The sequence below is a fragment of the Lutra lutra genome, chromosome 7, assembly GCF_902655055.1.
Source record: "Lutra lutra chromosome 7, mLutLut1.2, whole genome shotgun sequence".
NCBI classification, from domain to species: domain Eukaryota; kingdom Metazoa; phylum Chordata; class Mammalia; order Carnivora; family Mustelidae; genus Lutra; species Lutra lutra.
This window is the reverse complement of record NC_062284.1, coordinates 134,219,649-134,242,261: the sequence shown is the minus strand read 5'-3', so window position 1 is coordinate 134,242,261 and position 22,613 is coordinate 134,219,649. Positions and strand designations below refer to the sequence as shown.

At 48.9% G+C, this 22,613-nt stretch overlaps 1 protein-coding gene across 3 annotated transcripts in view; it reads right to left on the bottom strand.

The window, feature by feature from the left end:
* Positions 1-22,613, bottom strand: part of DPF3 (double PHD fingers 3) — a 172,565-nt gene that overhangs the window by 99,043 nt on the left and 50,909 nt on the right. For all 3 annotated transcript variants that reach the window (XR_007128546.1, XM_047736071.1, XM_047736072.1), the window contains exons 4-6: positions 21,735-21,862; positions 14,180-14,275; positions 5,958-6,036 (exon numbers count right to left, since the gene is read on the bottom strand). Coding sequence is in view for 2 of the 3 variants with exons in the window: in XM_047736071.1 (XP_047592027.1) it covers positions 5,958-6,036; positions 14,180-14,275; positions 21,735-21,862 (303 nt within the window). In the remaining variant the exon portion in view is untranslated. The remainder of the gene's footprint in view (positions 1-5,957; positions 6,037-14,179; positions 14,276-21,734; positions 21,863-22,613) is intronic.

Genomic DNA, 22,613 nt, shown 5'->3' with positions numbered 1-22,613 from the left:
CCCAGTTTGGGGGAGAGGGTGATTTTAATAGATTTAAATGTAAAAGGCTTAAAAGTGTATAATCTATTCCGTTCCTGCCAGCCTGGCGCTTGGAAGCCATCTGTTACCAGTGGACATGGCTTCATCTCATCAGTGAGATATATGTGATGATTAATTCACTTCTGGTTGTTCTTTATAGATGGGGAGACAGGGTGGGCGGAGGGGCAGAGGGAGAGGGGAGAGAGAATCCTAAGCAGGCTCCACGGCCAGTGAGGAGCCGACTCAGGGCCCAGTCTCATGACCCTGAGATCATGACCTGAGCCAAAATCAAGAGTCAGACACTCAACCAACTGAGCCACTCAGGCGCTCCATTAATTCACTTCCAAAGGTTTATTTACTTATTTATTTATTTATTTGAGGCAGGGGAGGGGCCAAGGGGGCGAGATACAGAGAGAATCTTAAGCAGACCTCAGGCTGAGTGCAGAGCCCAAAGTGGGGCTCCATCTCATAATCCTGAGATCACAACCGGAGCCAAAACCAAGAGTCAGACGCTTAACTGGCTGTGCCACCCAGGCACCCCTAATTCACTTTTAAAACGTGTTTTTTCCTCAACTCTCAGGAGAGCCTAACTCCAGGGTAGGAGGGCATATTTTCCCGGCAGTATGTGTGGACACGTCCCTTCACCTCTCTGCACCCCGGTTTCTTCATACTAAAGTGAGGTCAACTGTCCCCGCCTCTCAAGGTTCCGGTGAGGACTTACAGAGGCGACGCACGGAACGGGCTCGGCACCGCGCTCCGCACGCCGTAAGTGCAGTTGAGCAGGCGTTATCACCGCGATCCGAAAAAACTGGGAACAAAAGACAAGCGCTGGCAAGGCTGTGGAGAAACTGGAACACTTGGACGCTGCTGGTGAGAATGCAAAATGGTGCACAGCTGCTCTGGAAAATAGTACGAAGGTGCCTCAAAAAAACTAAAAATAGAATTGCCACAGGCTCCAGCAATCCCACTTCTGGGTATTTGTCCAAAAGAACGGAAATCAGGACCTCAAAGAAATATTAGCACTCCCAGGTTCATGGCAGCACTCTTCGCAGTAGCCAAGATGTGGAAACAACCTAACTGTCCATTAACAGATGGACAATGACAAAAATGTGGTAGATCCATACAACGGAATATTCCCCATCTTTTAAAAAGAAGGAATCCCCCAATATGCAACAGCATGAATGGATCTCGAGGACGTTGTGCTGAGTAAAATAAGCCAGTCCCAGCAAAGCCAATACTGCGTGACTCTACTTACATGAGTAGCCAACCTCGTAGCATCCGAGGGGGCAGGGGCGGTTGCCGGAGGGTGACGGAGAAGGGGGTTAGGAAATCACTAAGCAATGGGCAGAAGGTTTCCGTCGAGGAAGACGAATAAGCCCTACAGATCTTCTGCCCAGCACCGTGCCTGTATTCAGCAATATCTATCGTACACTAAAAATGTATCAAGAAGGGAGGTGTTAGGTATTCTTTCTACAGTAAAATAAACTTAAAAGTTTTTTTTTTTTTTTTTAATGTTTAAAGAAAAAACTGGGAATGGGCAGCTGGATGGCTCCACCAGTTAAGTGTCTGCCTTCGGCTCAGGTCATGATCCTGGGGACCCGGGATGGAGCCCTGCTCCGCGGAGAGCTTGCTTCACCTTCTCCCTCTGCCCCTCCCCGCTGCTTGCACTCTCTCACTCTCTCAATTAAATTTTTAAAATCTTAAAAAAAAAAAAAAGGAAGGAAAAAGAAAAAAACTGGGAAAGAAAAAAAAAACAAAAAACCTCCATGACTCACTTCCATTGTGCCCAGGGAAAGGGGTAAATGGGGGCTTTGCTCCACTCTACATGGCTGCTGCTTAGAGACACAATGTTCTCCCTTTCTCCCTTCTGAAAATCATCCCCCCACCCCACCACCATCCTCTCTCCTATGATGCTACTTGAACAAAGACAATGGCAAAGTGGGCCTCATCCAGAGTCAGTCCCAGTGATGCTAATAGAAAATTCAGGGCTGGGAGCAGTTGGAGAGAGAAGAGATAAACATTTAGAATGATTTTTAAAACATCCCAGTAGCCCAACCCAAGGATTGCTTTCGTATGTCTGTCTCCAGTTATCATCCCACCTCTAAAAGGGGGCTAATGATACTGTTAGGATTTAAAGCTATTAAGTAAATTAAGGCCAAGTGCTGGATTGCTGAGCTTTATATGGGACTGCTGAGTTTTAGATCAATGCTGGGGAAAAAAACGGGAAAGGAAATTTTCTAAAGAGACCAACTAAAACAGTGCGGCAAGCCTATGGCCATTGGCTTGGAGAATTCCTGAAGACTCTAGAACTTCCGGATGACTAAAAGCAGGGAACAATAAAAAGGCTAGAAGCCTTCGAATTTAAATGAAGTAGATCAGTCACTCTGAAAATTCAGAAGGAATTCCCCTGAGGAGCTCGCAAAAAATGCAGGTTCCTGAGCCTGCTCCCCGTGGTTCTGATGCAGAAGGTCCGGTATGAGGCCCAGAAATCACATTTTAATAAGCATCTCGGTTCTCTCTGTGCAGACGGCCCAGGTCCACATTTTGACAAACACCGACAGCCTTCCCCACAAAGTCATACTCGGTTGCTCTGTGGATAAGAAACACTTTTCTTTGGCAAGAGATTGAAACAGAAGAACCAGAATTTTACTCCTAAAGCTTGGTAAACATTAAGGATAATTAACAGAGATTGGTTACTTGCTGGAAAATGAAGTACACACACACCACAGACCGGGTAAAAAAATAAATTATGTTCAGATGATTTAGTATTTCTCTGAGATGGAATAAATTCGACGGCTGAGTGAAAGGCAACAGGCAAACAATCTATCACCTGAAGTTAGCAACTAAGATAATATTTCAACCACCCATCCTGAAAGGGATGCTTGGACCAAGAACATACTAGGACAACTACATTTAGGAATACAAACCAAGAAGGGTTAAACATAATCACACCTGAAAGATAGCTATTACTACTCCACATATAAACCCAGGAAGAGGTGGCGGGGTACAAGGTGGCCTAATATTTTCATAAATAACTCCGGAGATGGAGTGGGGATTATGCAAATCAAACCATAGACAACACAACAATGGCAGGGATAGCAAATCTGCAGAGGATGAAATTCAACTACGGGGCAATGTCTTTAAATTTGCCTTTATTGAATCTCGTATATTGAAGTCACATATTATTGTATCTCTTTATTGAGACTCAATAGGGCTAAATGCAGAGTGATTTATGGAAGAAAGAAAAATCAAATGCATGAAGTAGAAAAGAGCACACACCTGGCGAGGCATGGGGTCAGGACAGGCCCGGCATGGGAGGTCGTGGGCATGGTGCACAGGGCAATGGGGGGGGCCAAGTACTTCAGTTCTCTACACATACCGGCTGTTATTAAGAGCCGATGGGTAAAATAAACAGGGAAGTGTGTCTGTTACTCTCAGAGCTACTTGGCCTTGGTGTTACTTCCAGTGGGAGTGCCGAACTTAAATGTAAACCTGGAAGGGAATTTAGAGCAGGCCATCACAGAGGTTATGGGATGTGGCCCTAGATAATAAACCAAGAATACAAGGGGACGTGAAAAGCACCCCCAGGATAGACAAAATACTCAATGTGCCTATTTTGGGGGGAAAAGATGTGTAAAAGATAAGGGGGCAAAAGACAAAATCTGCTAAAATGGAAAATTTAGCTCCTATTAAGGGAAAACAATCATTCAGAGCACAGTTGGAATCATGAAAGAAAGGGTAGTTTATGGTAACACCATCCCTGGGGACACTCAAGGATGTGACCGGACACATCTCTACTTAGGATCCATTAGAGATTATTAAAAGCATTCCTTGCTCAGTTCGGGGGTGGAGGGTGGGCCTCATGACCTCTCCAAAGGTCATCCCTATCCCAAAGGATCATGTGTCTTAAGGGCACCAGATAAAAAGAAAGTCTATTAATCACCAAGCTGCCACACAATTCCCTAAGAGAGCCAGGAGAGAGAAGGGCAATCTACGGTAGACCGTGGTCCCCGAGGGAGGAGAAGGGAGGCAGCGGCTGCATGGGCAGAGCCAAGGAATCAGCCACTGAGACTTCCAGCAAGCCAACATCAGGCCTTTGTATAGTCCTCCGGAGCATCACGGGGTAAACAGAAGGAGGAAGAGACTGCGGGGAAGGGGACAGAAAAAGAGCGAATGGCCCTGGGAGCTCCTAATCACAGTGACAAGGGTTGGGGGAAAGACAGGACATAAGCACTCGGTGCAGAAAGAGGGGGGCCAGGCAAGAGAGGGACACCCACAGAGGGTGCTCCATGGAGGTAACAGGCAAGGAGGAGGATGGCTGAAAAAGGAGTGAAGAGAGGAACTGAGAGGTGGGTGAAGAAGGGCGTTGTCAGGGGTGTCTGGGAATTTATGGGATTACGGGCTGCAAGTCCCATGAAAACTGAAGAGATGGAGCAAAAACGTAATCCCACTAGCTATGGGAGCAGAAAATCAGATCACAAAAATGAAGCTATTTAAAAGAGAAATTGAATGGCAGTGCCCCAGTCCCAAAGCAGCTGTTGGCATTCTTGGGGGGCTGGGCGGCTCCAGCCAGACACAGCTGGAAAGTCTGCTCTGCGGGGGTCAGAAGAACCCTTCCCAGCACAGAACCAGTCCCCAGAGGGCTCACATGCTAGAGCTTCAGTGCAGCCGAACAAAACAGAGGCCAAAACAGGGACCTCTTGACTTCGCCAAGAGACACCAGCCCCCATGCCCTGCCTCCTCCTGGTCCTGGAACAAAACCGCTGTGGGACGGAGATGTCACCGGAGATGTCACAAGAGTTGTCTCGTGAGTGCCATCGGTTCGGTGTATTAAGCAGCCAAATGGGGGTCATGGAGTTTGAGTTCTTCTAGCAAAATGTTCTCCAACCAGCTGTCACCCCACCAGGCACAGAACAACTTTGAAATCAAAAGAGGCCAGTGAAGAGGGAGGGAAGGAGCACCACCCCCGATGTGCTCCCTGAGCCCCATCTCCCCCATTCGCCCTCTGCTTCCACAGCGTATGCGGACACCACCAGATGCCACCGCCAGATGCCGGCGGAAGGAACCACTGAGCCACAGCCCTGCCTGAGCCACCTCGCTGCCCTTCCCCCGTGGCCCAGCTCTGCGTCCTCGGAGCAGAAAAGACACGAAGGGAAGATGGTCAGGGAGTGTGGTTTCTAGGGCAGTCCCTGCTGTGGAAGGAGCAGATGGCGCCCCATACAGTGAGAGATATCTAGGGCAAGGATTTTAAACCCACCACCCAACGCTCCGGTAGGTGAGAAAGACAACAGTGTTCCAGCTGACAGCAATCCCTCAGAGCAGAAGGCTCAACTCCTGCTCCCTGCCGCAGCTCCGTCTGCACCCCCTAAACCAAGACCAGCCAGTCCTTGACCAAGAGGTGCCTCTGAAGCAAGGAAGAAAGGCCGGAGATGGACCGTGGGCTGTTTATTAAGCTAAGTCGTCGTCCGAGGAAGATTCATAACTTGCCCTACCTGGGACAGGAGAGAGAGAAGGAAATGAAAGGGAAACATGAAAAGCCAAAGGAGCCAAGTACCTTTGTCGGAGGAGTTTGAGTTATGCTTTTGTTTGTAACTCTCTGAAACAGAGAAAGAAACAGAGGATGAATCTGAGAGAGAGAGAGAGAGAGAGAGAGAGAGAGAGCGAGCTCACCAGAAAAAAGCCACGGAGGAAGAGCTGCCAGAGACAGGAGGCGGGCACCCCTGGCTGGCTTCTCCCTCACGCACAAACACCCGGGTGGGCGAAGCCTTGGCGGCGGCAACAAAAATTGGTGCCCTGGTGGCAGGCATGCGAGCTGGGGGGCAGGCCCAAGAGGGGAAGCCAGCGAGGCTGAGGCTAGGGCTGCGACAGCCAGGGAAGCACAGGGAAGGGGGTACCGGGGGCAGAGGCAGGGTCAGGGAGGCGGCCTGGGCCATACTTACTGTCACAGACGTAAGGTTTGTCATGGTCTTCCTGAGAGGCAGCATCGTGCCTCCTCCGGCCACCTGCCGAGCCACGGGCCTGGGGAGACAAGGAACCGGGATGCCCGTTATGGTGATGCTCACTACGGCTCCTGAGCTCGTACTCTGTGAGGCCTCGAGCACTTCACCTACATCTCTTCCTCGGGTCTTCCTCACAGCCTTTGAACCAATACCAACCCCATTCTACAGGCCTGGAAACTGAGGCCCAGAGAGGTCAGGGAACTTGCTCCAGAGCACTCAGCTACTCACCCACGTCATTCCATGAAACTCTCACAACTCCAAGGGAGGTACTACTTTTCTCCCCATTTTACAGATCAGGAGACTGAGGCAACCCCAGGTTAAGTAGCTCACCCAGGGTCCCTCCGCTATGAAGTGCGGAGCCAGGACGTAAACTCACAACAGTCTGACTGCAAAGCCTTCATCTTCCCCATCCCTGTTCTCTATGGTTGCCACAGGGACCTCCTCCTCCAGCTGCGTGGCCTTCTAGCTTCATGGGCCCCACATGGAGATGCCCACCCTGCTCCCCTCAGCTGACCGGATGATGGCAGCCTGGAGCAGGGAGTGTGACTGCAGTCATCACCCCGGGCTCTCGCCCCAGGCTCACACAGTCCTCTTCAAGTCTCTCAGGGGCCAGCCAGGCCTGGAATCCAGCCCGGGCATGGCGGTGAGCTCTCCTCACCCCTCTCCCCTGCTCCTCCTGGGGGTGAGCGTCAGCTGAGGCCTCCCGGTGTGACCTGCCTCAGACCTCTGGCCAGTAACAAAGGCCTTGACACCTCACAGTCTCCTGGGGCCAGACTCCAGAAAGAGCCGGCCCAGCCTGGGGTGGGGGTGGGAAGTGTTCCACCTCCAAGGGTGGAGGAGAGCAGCCAGAGAGGGTGCTGGCAGCACGGCAGCCCCGGGACAGCGGCCGCAAGAACACGGCAAGGTTTATTTTTAAACCTTTGTAAGTCCCACACAGTCACGTGGGTAGCACCCTGGCCGCCTCCAGGTCATTCTCTGGTAATGAGTAGCAGTAAACTCCCAACCAGGGAAAGGGCCTGCTGAGGGCTTTGGGGACAGAGAAGGGGCCTGAAGCAGATGAGAAATAAAACATGGCAGCCACCTGGGGTGCGGGGGAAATGGGGCAGTCCCAGGGGCTGGGCCTGGACAAGTGGCCCTGGGGACCTCAAGGCCAAAAGGCCTGTGATGCGCGCGCACACACACACACACACACACACACTCACTCACTTGCGGGGGATTTCACAGCGGAAAGGCCTGTACCCCAGGCCTGCGATGTTCACACGCTCTCACAAACACACACTCTTCACAGTCAACACCACCTGCCAAGCTACCACCTCCGCCACCTCCTCAGCGCATCTCTCTCCAAAACAGATTACGAAATTCCACCTCCCTGCTTCCCTCCCTCCCACCCCTTTGCCTCTCTGCCTCCCCAGCCCCCACCCAAGCCCACAGCCCCCAGCAGCAGCCCCCCACCCCCACCCCAGCCCTCATTACTCAGAGTTGACCTGCAGGGGGAGCTGTGAGGTGCTGCGGTCACGGGGGGGGGGGGGAGGCACAGACAGGCCTCCCCGCCTGCCCACCACCAGGACGACGACAACGACAGGGAGGGTGGTCACACTCAGCTGCCCCCCCCACGCCCCCATAGTGAAGCCAGGGACAGCTTGACGTGCGCAGCCCGCAGCCCTGTCACAGCCGCCAGCCGCAGGTGAAAGCAAGTCAAGCAGAATGACGAGCCAACAGCAGACGCGGGGAAGGGGCTCAGACTAAAAATACCACCTGGGCCAAGAGGAGGGGAAGCGCACACTCGTTGGGGAGCCGCCTGCAGAAGGGGTAGGGCCCCGCTGAGAGCCAGGGCTGGATCTCACCCCGCAGGACAGACCAGCACCGTGGCTTCCACACTCTCCCTGCACCTTGGTTTCCTCAACTGCAAAATGGGCACACGCAAGGGAATCGCTCAAACTTGGAAACTCAGAATCCCGCTAGTTTGCTCAGATGTCACCTCCCCTGAGAAGCCCTCCCTGACCAACCTAGATCCATTCATAGCCTCTCCATCATTCTCTTTCCCCTGCCCAGCTGTATGTTTTGTCCCGACACTTGGCGTGGTTTGACATTATATTATACATGTTGTTGCTGTACTTGTTGATCTTCTGTCTCCCCAATAAGGGCTGGAAAAGTCTACTTGGGCCGCACTATATTCAAAACCTGGCACGGGGCCTGCCACTTAAGACACTTTTAATAAGCCTGGGCTGAATCAGTTGGCCCGTCAGTCAGTCAGCGAGTCGGCCATCTTTGGTTCTCCTTCATTCTTTATATCAAAATGCTGTTGTTTCTTCCTTCAAACGCCATCTTAGACTTTGCATTTCCCTTCTGTTCCACATTTTAATCCAGGAGCGCACCCACTGACCCTGAACGGCTCAAAGAACCCACCAGCTGGGGTTCTACCTCTGCACTGCCCTTCCCAGTCCACCCTGGGACTCTCAGATGAGTTAGGGTCACTCATTCATTCATTCATTGCCATCTAACACGCACTGACACACCCAACAGCAACCTAGTGCCAATCTCATCAGGTTCCCCTCGTGCTCATATATGATCCCTGCCACTGACCAGCCTCTGCTCTGCCACCCACAGTTCTTCATGGTTTAGCCCCACTAACATCCCACTCCTCCGAGAACTTTCCTCCCGCCAGACTAAGGAGTAAAAAGAACATCAGCTTTAAAGTCAAACAGGCATGGGTTTAATCACCAGGCATGTGTCTGTAAACAAGTTACTTCTCTAGATTTTCATTTTCTCAGCTGTAAAATGGGCACAGCAACACCTTTAGCGCAGAGTTGCTGAGAGGGTTGGCGCTAAGAGTGTGTGAAACCACAGGGGACAGAGCCACATCCACAGGAAGTGCTTGATAAATTACGTCCCCTTCTTGCCCAAGCTGATCTCTTCTCTCTCCTCTGAGCTTTTATTGCATTTGGTTAGTGCACAGGCAGAAGCCTGCTGTTTTCTAATTGTATCATGGCCATTCGCATTTTCTCAATTTAATCCCAAGGTCCTTAAGAGCAAAGACGGCATTTCACACTTTGGTATGAACACCCAACACTTAGATCGGTGTTAGGCACATAGCATCCCAAGCTCTCTTACATGTATTAGGTCAATTCATTCCTACCGTACACCATGAGTTACAGAAAGTAACACTACTCCCATCAGCACTGATGAGACCAGCTCTAAGGTTTGTGACTCATCCATAGTCACAGAGTCAGTAGAAGGAGCACAGCTTAGGTTTCCAGACTCTATTCTGTAAAACTTTGAGGCTGACTGTCCAAAAGAAACCAGTCCTCCCTGAGAATTGTCCATCCCACTCCACTCCTCCCCACCCCACCTCCCATTCACACACTGGTAAGCCTTGATTAAGACAGCCTTGATTGTACCACGTGGCCCAGCCCCACTGGCCTCAGTTGATTGGCTGGCTCGAAAGTGGTCACATGACCTAAGCTGGGCCAATCAGATTCCACTTCCAAGCACCTGGCGTTGGGGCAATGACTGTAGTGAACACAGGTACATGAACTGGGAGCCCGTCAACGCAGGAGATATGGAGCTAAGGACACAGAGAAGCAGGAAACACAGTCTTCTGACAGAAAAATAAAGAAGGAAGAAGCAGGGGCCACAAACGGCCTAGGTTCTTTCCCTGTCCTAAGTCCCTGCCATTTTCTTGCCCTTCCTGAGAGTTGAAACTTCAAAAATTGTACATATTTGGGGCAATAACCCAGCCGCTTTTCAAAAACTCCCCGTTTTTGCTGAAGTGTGGAGTTTCTGGCAATTAAAAGACCCTTGACTCGTGCTCAGGGAGCTAGTTCCTCTATGGGAGCTGTTCTCAAGTAATGGCTCATAAGAGGGTCTGCATCACAGCACTGAATAGTCCGAGAATGTTCCTTGAAACTTTACACTCTCGTTCTCTCACAAGTGCACCATGGCATTTTCCAGAGGCTCCCTGACATCATGATGTCCTTGCTCTGTGTGCTGGTGTATTCTGAAGATTAACATTTCTTCTGCTTGAATTTCTAATACAGTAAGTATCACTAGCTATAACCCACCAGAACAATAGCTTTCAGGGGGGCTCTCAGTAATTTTTAAGTAAAGAGTTCCTGAGACAAAAACAAAACAAAACAAAAACAAAAACAAAAAACCATAGCTCCCTATCCTTGCTATTTATTTATTTGTGGGGTTTTTTTAATATTTTATTTATTTATTTGAGAGAGAGAGCATGAATGGGGAGGAGAGGGGAACAGATTCCCTGCCGAGCAGGGAGCTGGATGGAGAGCTCCATCCCAGGACCCTGGGATCATGACCTGAGCCGAAGGCAGACACTCAACAGACTGAGCCACCCAGGTGCCCCCACATCCTTGCTATTTAAAATGTGGCCCTCAGACCAGCAGTGCGGGCATCACCTGGGAGCTTGTTAACCAGACAAACTCTCAGTGCCCCCCACACCCCCAGACCCACTGCATCTGAATTTGCACTTTAACAAGATCACCATGAGCTTCTCATGCACATTAGTTTGAGAATCACGGGACTGCACCACAGTGCATCAATAAACAGTTCCTGATTGATTGATTGATTGATAATGCTCACATGGATGACTTCCAGGGATTTCATGAATTTTAAAGAGCTTGGATTCCTTGGGCTAAAGTTAGTAAAGATGCAATTATTAATTGTTGGGTCTGATCATCAGAACTCCAAGTGTTGTTCCCTTTGCACCCTCCGAGCAATGTCTAGACTTTATTAAGCACTCAGAATTGGCTGGGTATTAATACTCCTGTTTTCCTGATGAAAAACTGAGGCCCAGAGTATTGCTATAATTTGATCAAGATGATGAGGTTACATAATTCACCCAAAGTCTAGTAAATAGTGGAGCTGGGATTTGAACACATGGTTCAAACAGGGCAGAGGCTGTTCTTGGAATCACTACCTCACCCCTGACTTCCTCAATGAGTGCACAAAGCACCTAGGGGTCTTGTCAAAGTGCAGGCTCTAATTTGGTCCATCTCGGGTGGAGTCCAGGGTCCTGTGTGTCTGATAACCCCCCAATTGGTCCTGAGGTCGAAGTCCAGGGACCACACATTGAGGTTCCACCTATCAGTCCGGACAACAGAAACGCTCTCCGGGAACCAGCCGTTGCCTGAATATACCACTTAAAAGCGTAGCTTAACTGAGGCTATGGGTGAAGCAGCCTCACACCTGTATTCCAGCCCAGGCAGGCCTGCTTACGTCCTTCTAGGTCATCCCAGGGCTCCCACCATGGATGACATGTCCATAGTGTCCCTACCCAACATCGAGCCATTTAGCTGGCTCTTGGCCAACATCAGATGGGCCCTGAGCTAGGCGAAGCCCCATCCAGCTCCCTCACTGTGCTCAGGCCTTCTCTCTGCTCTCTTTCTTTTTCAAGAAAGTTGAAACAGAACTTTTCTTTCTTTCCTAACACTCGGTCATTCATTTGACAAGCTGGTCTTTAGTCCCATGATGGGCACTGGGCCAGGCATGACTCCATGACAAAAGCACAGACCTGTGTTCGAATCCTGACTTCCTCTTTACTAGGTTAGATGACCTTGAGCAAATTCCATAATCTGTCTGGGAGTAATAATCCCAGAATCTGGGAAGAAACAAGAAGTGCTGGCCAATAGAGACATAATGTGAACCACACACATCATTTTAAATTTTCTAGTAGCCATACTTTTTTAAAAAGAGTAAACAGAGAAATAGGTACAATGGATGTTAATAATATCATCTATTCAACCCAATGTATTCAAACTATTATCATTTCAATATATAATCAATATAAAAAATATTAATGAGCCGCTTTGCATTCTTCTCATACTAAGTGTTTGAAATCTGGTGTGTATTTTACCTTTACAGCACATTGTAATTTGAACTGGCAATATTTTAAGTGCTCAGTCGCCACATGTCCCTATGAGGAAGAGGGAGAAATCGAGAATGCAGGACAAAGTACTAGTCATCACCCTCGATGTGTAGCTCTTGTTGTAAAGAGCCCCAGCACATGGCCTGGTGGCTAGGAAGCACACTGAGCGAGTACCACTGCTGTGTTCTTACAGGGGAGACACCCAGCTCACATCCATGCTCTGCCTAGATCAATCATCTAGATCTAGGATGGGAGTGGAGAAGATGTGAAAAGGACCACTGTCCACAATCTACCCTAGTAACTGTGGTTTGGGCTGAGGGACGGGATGGAAGCCGGCCTGGTGGTACACAGCTCTTGGAGTTCACACAAGGTCCAGAGATTCTAAAACCTCCTCTAATGATGGAATTAGATATTCACTACTTTGTGGCCTGCAATGAATTTCATGAGTCTAGGCATTATCATTGGTTGCTGAAACAGCTAGATGAGAACTTGATGGGGAACCTTCTAGGGTGAGATCCGGCTGACAACACCTGAATCCACTGATCCATTTCCCACCCCCACCCCAGCCCTGAGAGCAGAACAGCTGGACAACACATACCTCGTGATGTGATACATGATACAGTAAGAGGCACAGGAAGGGTCCTTGCCCCCCCCCCAAAGAATTTACACCCATATTCAAATAGTCTGAGCCTAATCAAGTTTCCAGAAAGTGAAGAGGATACATTAAATACCACCCATCCACAAATATAGAATGTGGGGAATTCTGCAAGAAAAAACACCCAACTTCTTCAACAAATAAATAGCATGGAGAAAAAAATATGTGTGTGCATGGGGCGGGGGTAGAGCAGGGAAGAGGTATGTCTCGAATAAAAAAGGCTTAAGTTTCAAACAAGCCAACTGTAAAAAGGCATTTTTGAGAAAATCCAGGGAAATCATCAGGGACTAGAGCATAGATATTACAAGTGTCGTTGTTTTTATTGGGTATAATAGCGCTATTTGTTAGAGAAATACATTAAGGTATGTGCAGGTTAAATGATAAAATGTCTAGGACTTGCTTTCAGATATTCTCCCAAAAATCGGATATACGTACCAACAAAAAGTGGGAGTAAAGAACAAATAAAACAAGATCATGGCTGAAGCTGCTTGGCCACTAGAGAAGGCATCCAACATCAGAGGGCTGCCCTGCCCGGCCTGAGAAATGCCAGCCCCTGCCAACAAGCCAGAGCAGCCAATCTCAATGTGGGCAGCACTGGACCGCTGCTTACACCAGCCACCTGGGAATCTGCTTATAATACAGCTTTCTGAACCCTAACCTCAACCTCCTAAATCAGGACTTCTGGGAATGGGTCCTGGGAATCTGTATTTTGATAGGCTCTCCTGGTGACTCTGATGGATACTGAAGCCCAAGAAGCAGAAGAATTGGGAGGCAGACCGTGATTAGCCTTGGACCCCAACCCGCAGGGCACCCGTGGATAACAGGGTTAAGGGTCCTACCTACAGCCTAAAGGGGCCAGAAGGCCTAATCCTAATTCTCTAGACAGCAAGCAAGTTTACCCCTGGAGGTCTGTCTCCACCTCATTATTATTCATTGTCAGATGCCCTTGCAGACCCCTGAGGGTGACCACCAAAAGCCCCTTGGGCTTGAACACAAGGACCCTGGAGGAGCAACCCACATGCCTGAGAGCACCACCGCTCAGCCTTGGGTCCCTCCCCTCAAGCACCGCTCCCATAAGTTGTATACCTTCCACCACGGATTTCCCCTCAGCCACACCCCAGGCTTCTGGCCTCCTCTTGCCACATCCGGGGCCCCACACCAAAAGCCCATCCCCCACCCACTTGGAAACCATTAGCCGAGGCCGCCACGCTCTCCCAGAGTGATCCTACTCTCCACCTAGTGAAGAACACCCCAAAGCAGGTGATTCCGGGGCAGCCCCAGGGACAGGAAAATGCAGCCTTCTTTTAAGACCAAGTCATGGGTACAGCAGTCACATTCTCCCCGTCCTCCACCCTCCCCGGACCCCCACCGCAGCCCTCCCAGGACCCTCACTGTCCCCTCAGGACACCCTCTCTCTCCTCTTCTCCCTCTGGCCAGCTCTAAACTCTTACAGGCTATCACCTGGGGTCAGAGCTCTTCTGGAGTTCCTCCTCTCAGTGTCTTCTTCAAGGGAGACCATGGAAATGAGAGGATATGCACTGGGACTTTGGGTCTGGGAACAAATTGTTCTCCGGGCCTCCGCCTCCCTTAACTCTTCCCTCCCTCATGTTGTCCCCAGCTTACCCGTCCTCTGGTCCTGTTCTTGCGCTTGGGGATATCCTCTTCTAAATCTTCTTCTTCATTTCCTTCTTCTACATTTTCGTCATTTTCCAAAACCCTCTGAAATGACAAGAAAATGAACAGAGGGGTTGAGAAATAAAATGCAAAGGAGGAAGCCATCAGAGGGTAATTTGAGGCAGGGCCAGGAGGTCTGTTTTGTTGCTATGCTCCAACAAGGTGAAGATGCTGCCATTGCTGGAGGAGCAGGACCTCCAAAAGGCCGCCCAGAGTCCAAGCTCTTGGCCATAACAAGTGTCTCAAACCCCTGGGCCCCTTCCAGCCTGGTCCTCCCAGAACACTGACTTTTTTCAACTCTTTTTACCCAAAAAGCATTTTCTAAAAAGAGTATACTCTGGTAGGGGCACTTTTCTACGTGGACCCAAGATGTTTTTCAAAACTTACTTTTTAAATGTAATGTTCCTTTTGTTCCTAAATAAGAAAATACATTCCTCCTTTCTCTGCCATTCTGGGACCCTGCCCTATTTGATGAAAACAAGTAACTTCCTGTTCATCTGACCAGAATTTGACATTAATGTGTTGTTCTTATTCATCCATCATTTGTTTTTTTTTTTTAAGAAAAATGGATTTTCATTACAGCACATTACTTGTAATGAAGCTTAAAGTTCATGAATTTAATTATCTCTCTCCAACAGATCTGTGATTCACACAGCAGCAGAGAATCCAATTTCCATTTTACAGGTGAATAAACTGAGGCTAAAAACAGTTTTAATTGCCCAAGGTCATACAGTGAAGCCATGGCCAAAGCAAAGTCAGGTTCATCAGCTCAGAGTCTCCTGGTCGTTTCTCAGCTATGTGTCTGAAGATTGAAGGTATATTATGTAGACCCTTCCTGTAGGAACCTGAACACTTCACTCCCTTTGTAGGGAGGGGAGGGCAGGTAAGTGTGTCTTTAGGTTTAGGTAATAGTGGCAGAGGACCCAGTTCCCCAGACTGAAAGTGGGATAAGGAGAAGGGGCATAGAGCTCACTGGACTCCATCCATGTCATGAGCCCTAGAAACCTCTTTATGGACTCACTGTGCAACCTTGAGTGAGTCATCACCTCTTCATGCCTCAGTTTCACCAATTATAAAATAGGAATTCATTTATTCATTTGATCAACAAACCCTTGTTTAGTGCTGATTATATGGCAGGCACTGTGCTAGACAAGCCACAGAATAACTACAGTTGGTGACCTAAAAGGATTCTACAGTATAGTGAAGGGAGGACAGATTTAAACAACATCCACAACATATAGTTACAACTGCCATAAACACAATGACAGGCAAGTACAAGCTGCTACGAGAGGCTATTAGAGGGAATTTTACCTAATCTGAGGGTCAGGAAAGGCTTACCTGAGGAAGTGACCTAAGTGAGTTAAGATATGTAGGATGAGCAGAGACTAGCCTTGGGAATGGAGACCAAGGGCAGAGAGAAAGGAAAAGTGTTCCAGGCAGAAGGAACAGCATGAGCAAGCTCCCTGAGGCAGGAAAAGGAACATGGCTTGTCCATGTTGCAGAAAGAGGCCAGGGTGACTAGAGCTCAGTGATTCAGGAGAAATTGGCATAAGAAGAGTCTAGAAAGGAGGGCAGGCACCATATTATACAGGATAACAGCATCAGCATCCACCCCTGTGATGGCATGACAATGGCACAAACTATGAAAAGGCTTAGAGGCAGCACACACTTTACTGACACATGGAATCATCATCACTGTTCCACTGGCCTCCCAGACAATGCCTCCAGGCTGTCCTTCAAGTAGGAAGCCCAAGGGTGAGTTTCCAGAGACCTTCTTCCGTGGCCTTCTCATCAGAGTTCTCTCCCAGTCACAGGTGTCAGGGCACTGCTGATTACAAATCCTCACACAGAGCTCAAAACAGGTCTTGTAAATATTCCTCCGGCTTCTCTACTAGGCTTACTTGGGAAGCCATCAGCTGACAGCACGCGGGGTCTCTGGGCCCACCTCAGCCATCTAACAGAAGTAGTGCTGTCTATGAGACACGCCCTCTGGCCCACAGCAAGGAAAGGTTGGTCCAGGTCCCCATCAGGCCTCCTAAGCTGTCTGCATCTTGGCTTTCTGAACCATAGGTGGGAACACAAGTGGAAGGCAAGAGGATGACAAGTCGAACACTCGGCAGACTTCAGTGAAAAGATGTGGTATAAATATGAGGTGGTGTTGTTATGACTGTTGTGGCTGTTCAAACAGCTGTCTTGCCAACTTCTGGGTCTTGAAGTCATTTAATCATGGTGAGTTCCAACGACCTCGAATTTAAAGGTCATGGCCTCTGGCGGGCCGTACAATCTGACTCCACCCTCATTTTTTGTCATGCAGCTATTTTTGACCCGCAACCTGAATCCCAGGTTGGAAGTGAAACCTGGTGAAGGCGACTGAGCTAGTCTCCAGCACTGCCCACCACATGGCCTCAAGGTCCAGAAGTAAATGGACTTCTCCCTCCCTTTCCTGTTGGTGTCCCTGCATCTTGAGAACCCCTAGTCTGTGCCCCAGACCTCTGATGTGACAGCGGCCATTCCAATGTGTTTGCATTTCCTGCGAAAATGTGGCCCTGACACCCAAAAGCCTCTCTACATAACCAGGGAGGAGCCAAGAGTTCCTAACAAACAAAGCGTGCCTTCAGGGCTCAGGAAGCAGAGGGGGCATCCTGTGCAGAGGAGTCAAGGGCAGAGGTCCAACTAAGATGCAGCTGAACCCCCACTAACATATTTGCATTCCCTGTCCAAGGACATTATCTGGAAAATAAACACATTTTAAAATAACTTTTCTCCCTGTTACTCTAAACAGTCTTTACAGTGATGATAACAATTGTTTGTGGTTGTGTTAAAAAAGATGAAGGACTGCCGTTAAAAGACTCCATTATCTCCAGCCTGGAACACTGCAAAAACCTCCTAACTGATTTCCCTCCTTCTTCCACAGCCCTGCATCCAGTCTCTTTTCCAGGCAGCAGCCAGGGGGATCTTGGGGAAACATGAATTCGCTGCCCTTGTTAAAATGGCTTCCTTCAGGGGTGTTTGGGTGGCTCAGTGGGTTAAGCCTCTGTCTTTGGCTCAGATCATGATCTCAGGGTCCTGGGATCAAGCCCCACATCGGGCTCTCTACTCAGTGGGACCCTGCTTCCCCCTCTCTCTCTGCCTGCCTCTCTGCCTACTTGTGATCTCTCTCTCTCTGTCAAATAAGTAATAAAATAAAATCTTTTAAAAAAATAATAAATAAATAAATAAATAAAATGGCTTCCTTCTTCTTCATTTCCATGAAATCAAGTGCCTCCTCCATGTCCTGAGAGGCCAGAGTCATCGGACACGGCCCAACCCTCCCACTCCATCCTAGGCCCTTTTCTCCCTGGCACCCCAGCACTCTGCTCTGGCCACATGAACCTTCTGTCTTTCTTTTTTTCCTTTTTTCCTTTTTCTTTTTCTTTATCGAGGTGTAACAGACATGTAATATTACATCAGTTTCAGGTGAACAACACAGTGATTTGACATTTGTAGGCACTGCGAAATGGTCACTACAGTGAGGCTAGTTGCCATCTGTCACCCTACAAAATTAATATAATGTTACTGAGTACATTCTGCATAATCCCCTTCACCCACTTCACACCCTCCCAACCCCAACCCCTGTCCTCTCCGACAACAACCAATCTGTTCTCTATATCTGTAAGTCTAGGTTTGGTTTTGTTTTTTAGATTCTATAAATAAGTGAAGTCATGTGGTAGTCTTTCTCTGATTTATTTCACTTAATATCATGTCCTTAGGGCCACCCATGTTGTCATAAATGGTAAGACTTCATTCTTTTTGATGGCTAAGTAGTATTCCATTGCATCTACGTACCATATCTTCTTTATCCATCCATCAGCGGACGTTTAGATCATTTCCATGTCTTAGCTACTGTAAATAATGCTGCAGCAAACATAAGGGTACATGCATCTTTTTGAAATAGTGTTTCCATTTTCTTCAGATACATACCTAGAAGTGGAATTGTGGGTCATTTGGTGGTTCTATACCATCATACTTTTCCATATTTTTCCATAGTTGCTACACCAATTTACATTCCTACCACCAGTGCATCAGGGTTTCCTTTCCTCCACATGCTCACCAACACTTGTTGTTTTTTGTCTTTTGATAATAGCCATCTGACAGGTGTGGGCTGATTTCACTATGGTTTCATTTGCTTCTCCTTGATGATGAGTGACGTTGAGCATCTTTTCATGTGCCTGTTGGCCATCTGCATGTCTTCTTTGGAAAAAAATGTCTGTTCAGGTCCTCTGCCCATTTTGTGATTGAATTGTTTGGGTTTTTGTTATTGAGTTGTATGAGTTCTGCATCTTCTGTCTGTTCTTTCAAAACTATAAGCTCAGACCTATCTCAAGGCCTTCAAGCATACTGTTCCTCTGCCCAGAAATCTCCTCCCCATATTCTTGCTTTGCCCGCTCCTTCTCATCCCTTAGGATGAGGTTAAATCCCTTATCTCACTTAGGACACTACCTAGAATCTGTCCCTCCTCTTATACTGAATCTTCACACTCTGTTCTTTTCATGGTCATTTATTGTGAAATGCAATTATTTCCTTTGTGTACTTGTCTTCTGTCTGTCATTACTAGAATATAAATATGAACAGTAGGGACTGCTCTCTCTTGGTTTCTCTGCCCCCCCCAGAACCTAGCACAGTACCTGCTCAGTGGAGACACTCAACAAACTTTGGTTGAATGAATGAATGAAAAATGAACAAATATAATCCATTTACTACATATGTACTTTATTTTTATAACCAAAGTTGATAAGAACACATAAACTCATTTGGCTTATGGTCCTGATTTCCATTTCTAGCATGGTAGATGGTAGACCCATGCTCTGCCCATGCTCTCCTCATCTATTCACATCAGGGAGGATGGCAATGGTGACGATTCCATAGCTATGGCCCATAGATTAGCCCAACACTGCCTGAGAGGACCTTGAACCCACCATAAGAGGCTCTCTGTCACTAGAGTGTCAGGGTGTCTGGGCAATGGTTCTGTCCCATCCACTGATTCAGTGAAATTATACTAACTACACAACACAGATGGGATATGCCTTAACTTCAAAGACCTGAAAAGTCCAAAAACTGGGGAAAGGTGGGAGAAATGTGAATAGGGAAAACAAAGAAGAAAATGAGTCACCGTAAATGCCAGTGACAAGAAGAATCCCTCTGGCTGTGGGACCATCAAGAAAGGTGGCATTGGGGCTGAGCCTGACCGTTGGGTGCATTTATACATATAGAGTAGAAGAAAAGATTTCCCAAGTAAAGGACACGACATGACCACAGGAACAAAGGAGAGAAGGAAGACTGCAGAACAGGGGAGCACAGAAGTAGAAGAAAATAAGCCTGAAAACTAGCTTAAGAGCAGAGAGAGGAGGCCCAAGAAAATCACACTCACCATTTTGGATTTACCCAGTAAGATACAAGCGTTTCAGCTAAATTTTTTAAACAAGGGATGGGCACAAGCAGAGCTTTCTTTCAGGATGAAAGATCAGCTAGCAAAGTAGGACATGTCAGAGAAGGGACAGATTGCCCCCTGGGGAGACTCTCAGGAATCTGTTCACTTGTACATCCCCCCAACAGATACTGACTGTGCACCTACTAAGCGCTAGGCACTGTTTGTCTGCTTCAGGTATATTAGTGAACAAGACAATCATCCCACCCTTGAGTTTACATGCCATTGGAAGAAAACAGAAAATACCCAGTAACATTACAAATCAGCAAATTACAAAGCAAATTACAAAGATAGTGATCAAAGCTATGGGGAAAAAGAAAAAGCAAAGGAAAGCAGAGTTAGGGGATCGGGAAGTCTGGAGGGCGGGGAGGGCACAGAATGCGGTAGTACCCACAGGGTCAGGGTCAGCTTCACAGAGAGGAAGAGACACAGATTGAAGAAGGTGAGGGTGAGGCCCCAGAAGATGCCTGGGCTGAGGAACCTGCAGGCAGAGGAGACAGGCTGAGCAAAACCCTGAGGCAACAGAGTGCCTGGTGTGTTCTAGAAGGAACAAAATGAGGTCAGTGTGCCGGCAACAGAAATGAGCAAGGGAAAGGCCCAGAAACCGAGTCGGAGAGGTAAGAGGGACTTGACTTTTATTCGGGGAGAACAGGAGCCTGTGTCTGGTTTGGCGCACAGGAAAAACAGGATCCCACTTCGGTTTAAAGGGCTCCCTCTCAGCCATCAGCAGGGGCACCGCTTAGAAAGTTGTTGCAGCCGTTCAGACAGGAGATGACAGCGACCAGGAACCGGGGCAGTCATGGGGGCACACGGTGAGAGGAGCCTGTGCTCTGGTTGCGGGCACAGCGGCTGGATTCCGATGCACCAGACGCTGGGTGCGACGGAAAGACGGGGGCGGCAGATGACTCCGAGGTGCATTAGGCACGTGGAGGTCATAGCGATTAAGGACCTTCAGGAGGGCCGTAGCTCTGAGGAGCAGAGGCAACCCACAGAGGCTGTGTTGTGACAGGGACAGGACCGGACGGCCCATCTGCACACAGGGATGGCAGGGGAGGAGGCCAGTTCTTGGCTTCACCTTGCATCTTTGTTGAGACTCAGCTCTGTGGGAGCGGGCAAGGCCCCAAGGGGACGACGGTGAGCACGACCACATGGTCCCCGAGTCCTTGGAACTCACTGACTGGTGGCACTCAAGAGGCAAACCAGACGTGTAACTGCTATTACTTTAATTGTAACGTCAGTAAATGAATATACAAATACTAAACATTACGTTGGATATGCAATTAATAAATAAATATGCGGTAAGTATCACACAAAATATAAAGTATCATAAAATATACATTTAATATCAATGTAATTTTATTTTAATAATTGAATTGTATTTAATTATTAATACTATTGTTTAATATTTATATTAATTAATATTACTACAATACTCTGTGCCAACCATCGAATTCGACAACAGAGACTGAAGACGAAGGAATGAGAACTGGTCAGAGTGCACCACGGCGATCTTGGGTAGTGAGAGCCTCCACAGGACTGGGAAGAGTGGGCGGGAAACCAGCAGGGACAGGATCCACCAGCCCCGCCTGGAGGGTGATGCCTACACTGGCCTTGAAGGAGAAGAGGGCGGTGCTGAGAACTAGAGCTGAGGACAGGGTGTGATGATGGGGTGTGAGGAAGGCGGGGGTCCTGGGGGACAAGCTGGTGTAGACGACCCCGAGGTTTCAAGCCTGAACTCTGGACTGCCCACTCCACGGGGTGAGGACTCCTGTCTGTTTTGCTCACTTTCGTGTCCCCGGAACCTAGCCCAGCCCCTGACATACAGCAGGCTGGAAAGATATATTCTGAACGGCCACATGGGGACACCAAGAGAGGGGTGAGGGCTTGTTCTGGAGGCTGGGTTATGGGAGGAAGGCAGGGTGAGTCTGCCTGCAGCCATGCACCAGGCGGCCTGGGAGCAGGAGCCGCCTCCAGCCCGGGCCTCCGGGAAGCCCCACACCCGTGCTCTGGACACACCCCCCACGGCCGGCGCAGAAATACCTGTATTTCCTGCATGCTTTCCTCCTCTCTGGCATCCACCTTCTTCTCCACACCCTCACCCCGCAGCAAGGCTTCCAGGGTGGTGCTTTCCGAGGTGAAGCCATCCTTCTTCAGGGGCAGCTCCACTTCTGCAAAGTAAGGACAGAGAAGCAGGGGTCAGGCCATTAGAAGCAGTGGGGACAGAAAGACCAGGAGGGACAGGGGTGGCCCCGGAGAGCACACAGGAACTGGAGCTCTGGGTAGGGCTAGAGGCAGCCTGTGCCCTCACCTCTGGGTGGAACAGGAGCCCCGGAGCTGGGTCTGGCTTTCCCATCTCCTGTTTCCAGCCCCAGAGACAAATGGCAACCCTGTCCGTAGACTCAGAGCAGAGGAGAGCGAAAGGCACCAGACAGACAGTGACTGTGAGTAGGCCACTCAACAATCCCGGAGCCCTTTTCTGCATCCACAAAGTGAGGACAACGATGGCCAGTACCCCCACAGGGCCATTTTGTGGGGCATAAACATGTCCCTTACATGAAAGTATTTTGAAAATTCTACAGCAATACACCAACATTAGCCTCAAATCTTAGTGTTCTCTCCCTCTACCCCAGATCTCATCTGGCAACTCCATGACCTCCCCTCAGCCATGCTGGGTGCCCGGCTCCAGGTTGCTCCATGAAAAACTATTTCGACCTCAGAAAGGCTGTTCCCCTCGAGGGATACAAAGACCACCAAAGCCAAGGGAAGGGATTAGGGAGCACAGATGTCTAGCAGACCCCAGCTCCATGGCTGGGAGCTGCAGCGCCTGCACAGCAGGGCACCTTTTCTGGAAAGGTCAGAGTCTGGTCAGCTACCTGGGGCTTGAGGTCATGGGGCCAGCTGAGTCCTGGCAGCCAGAGT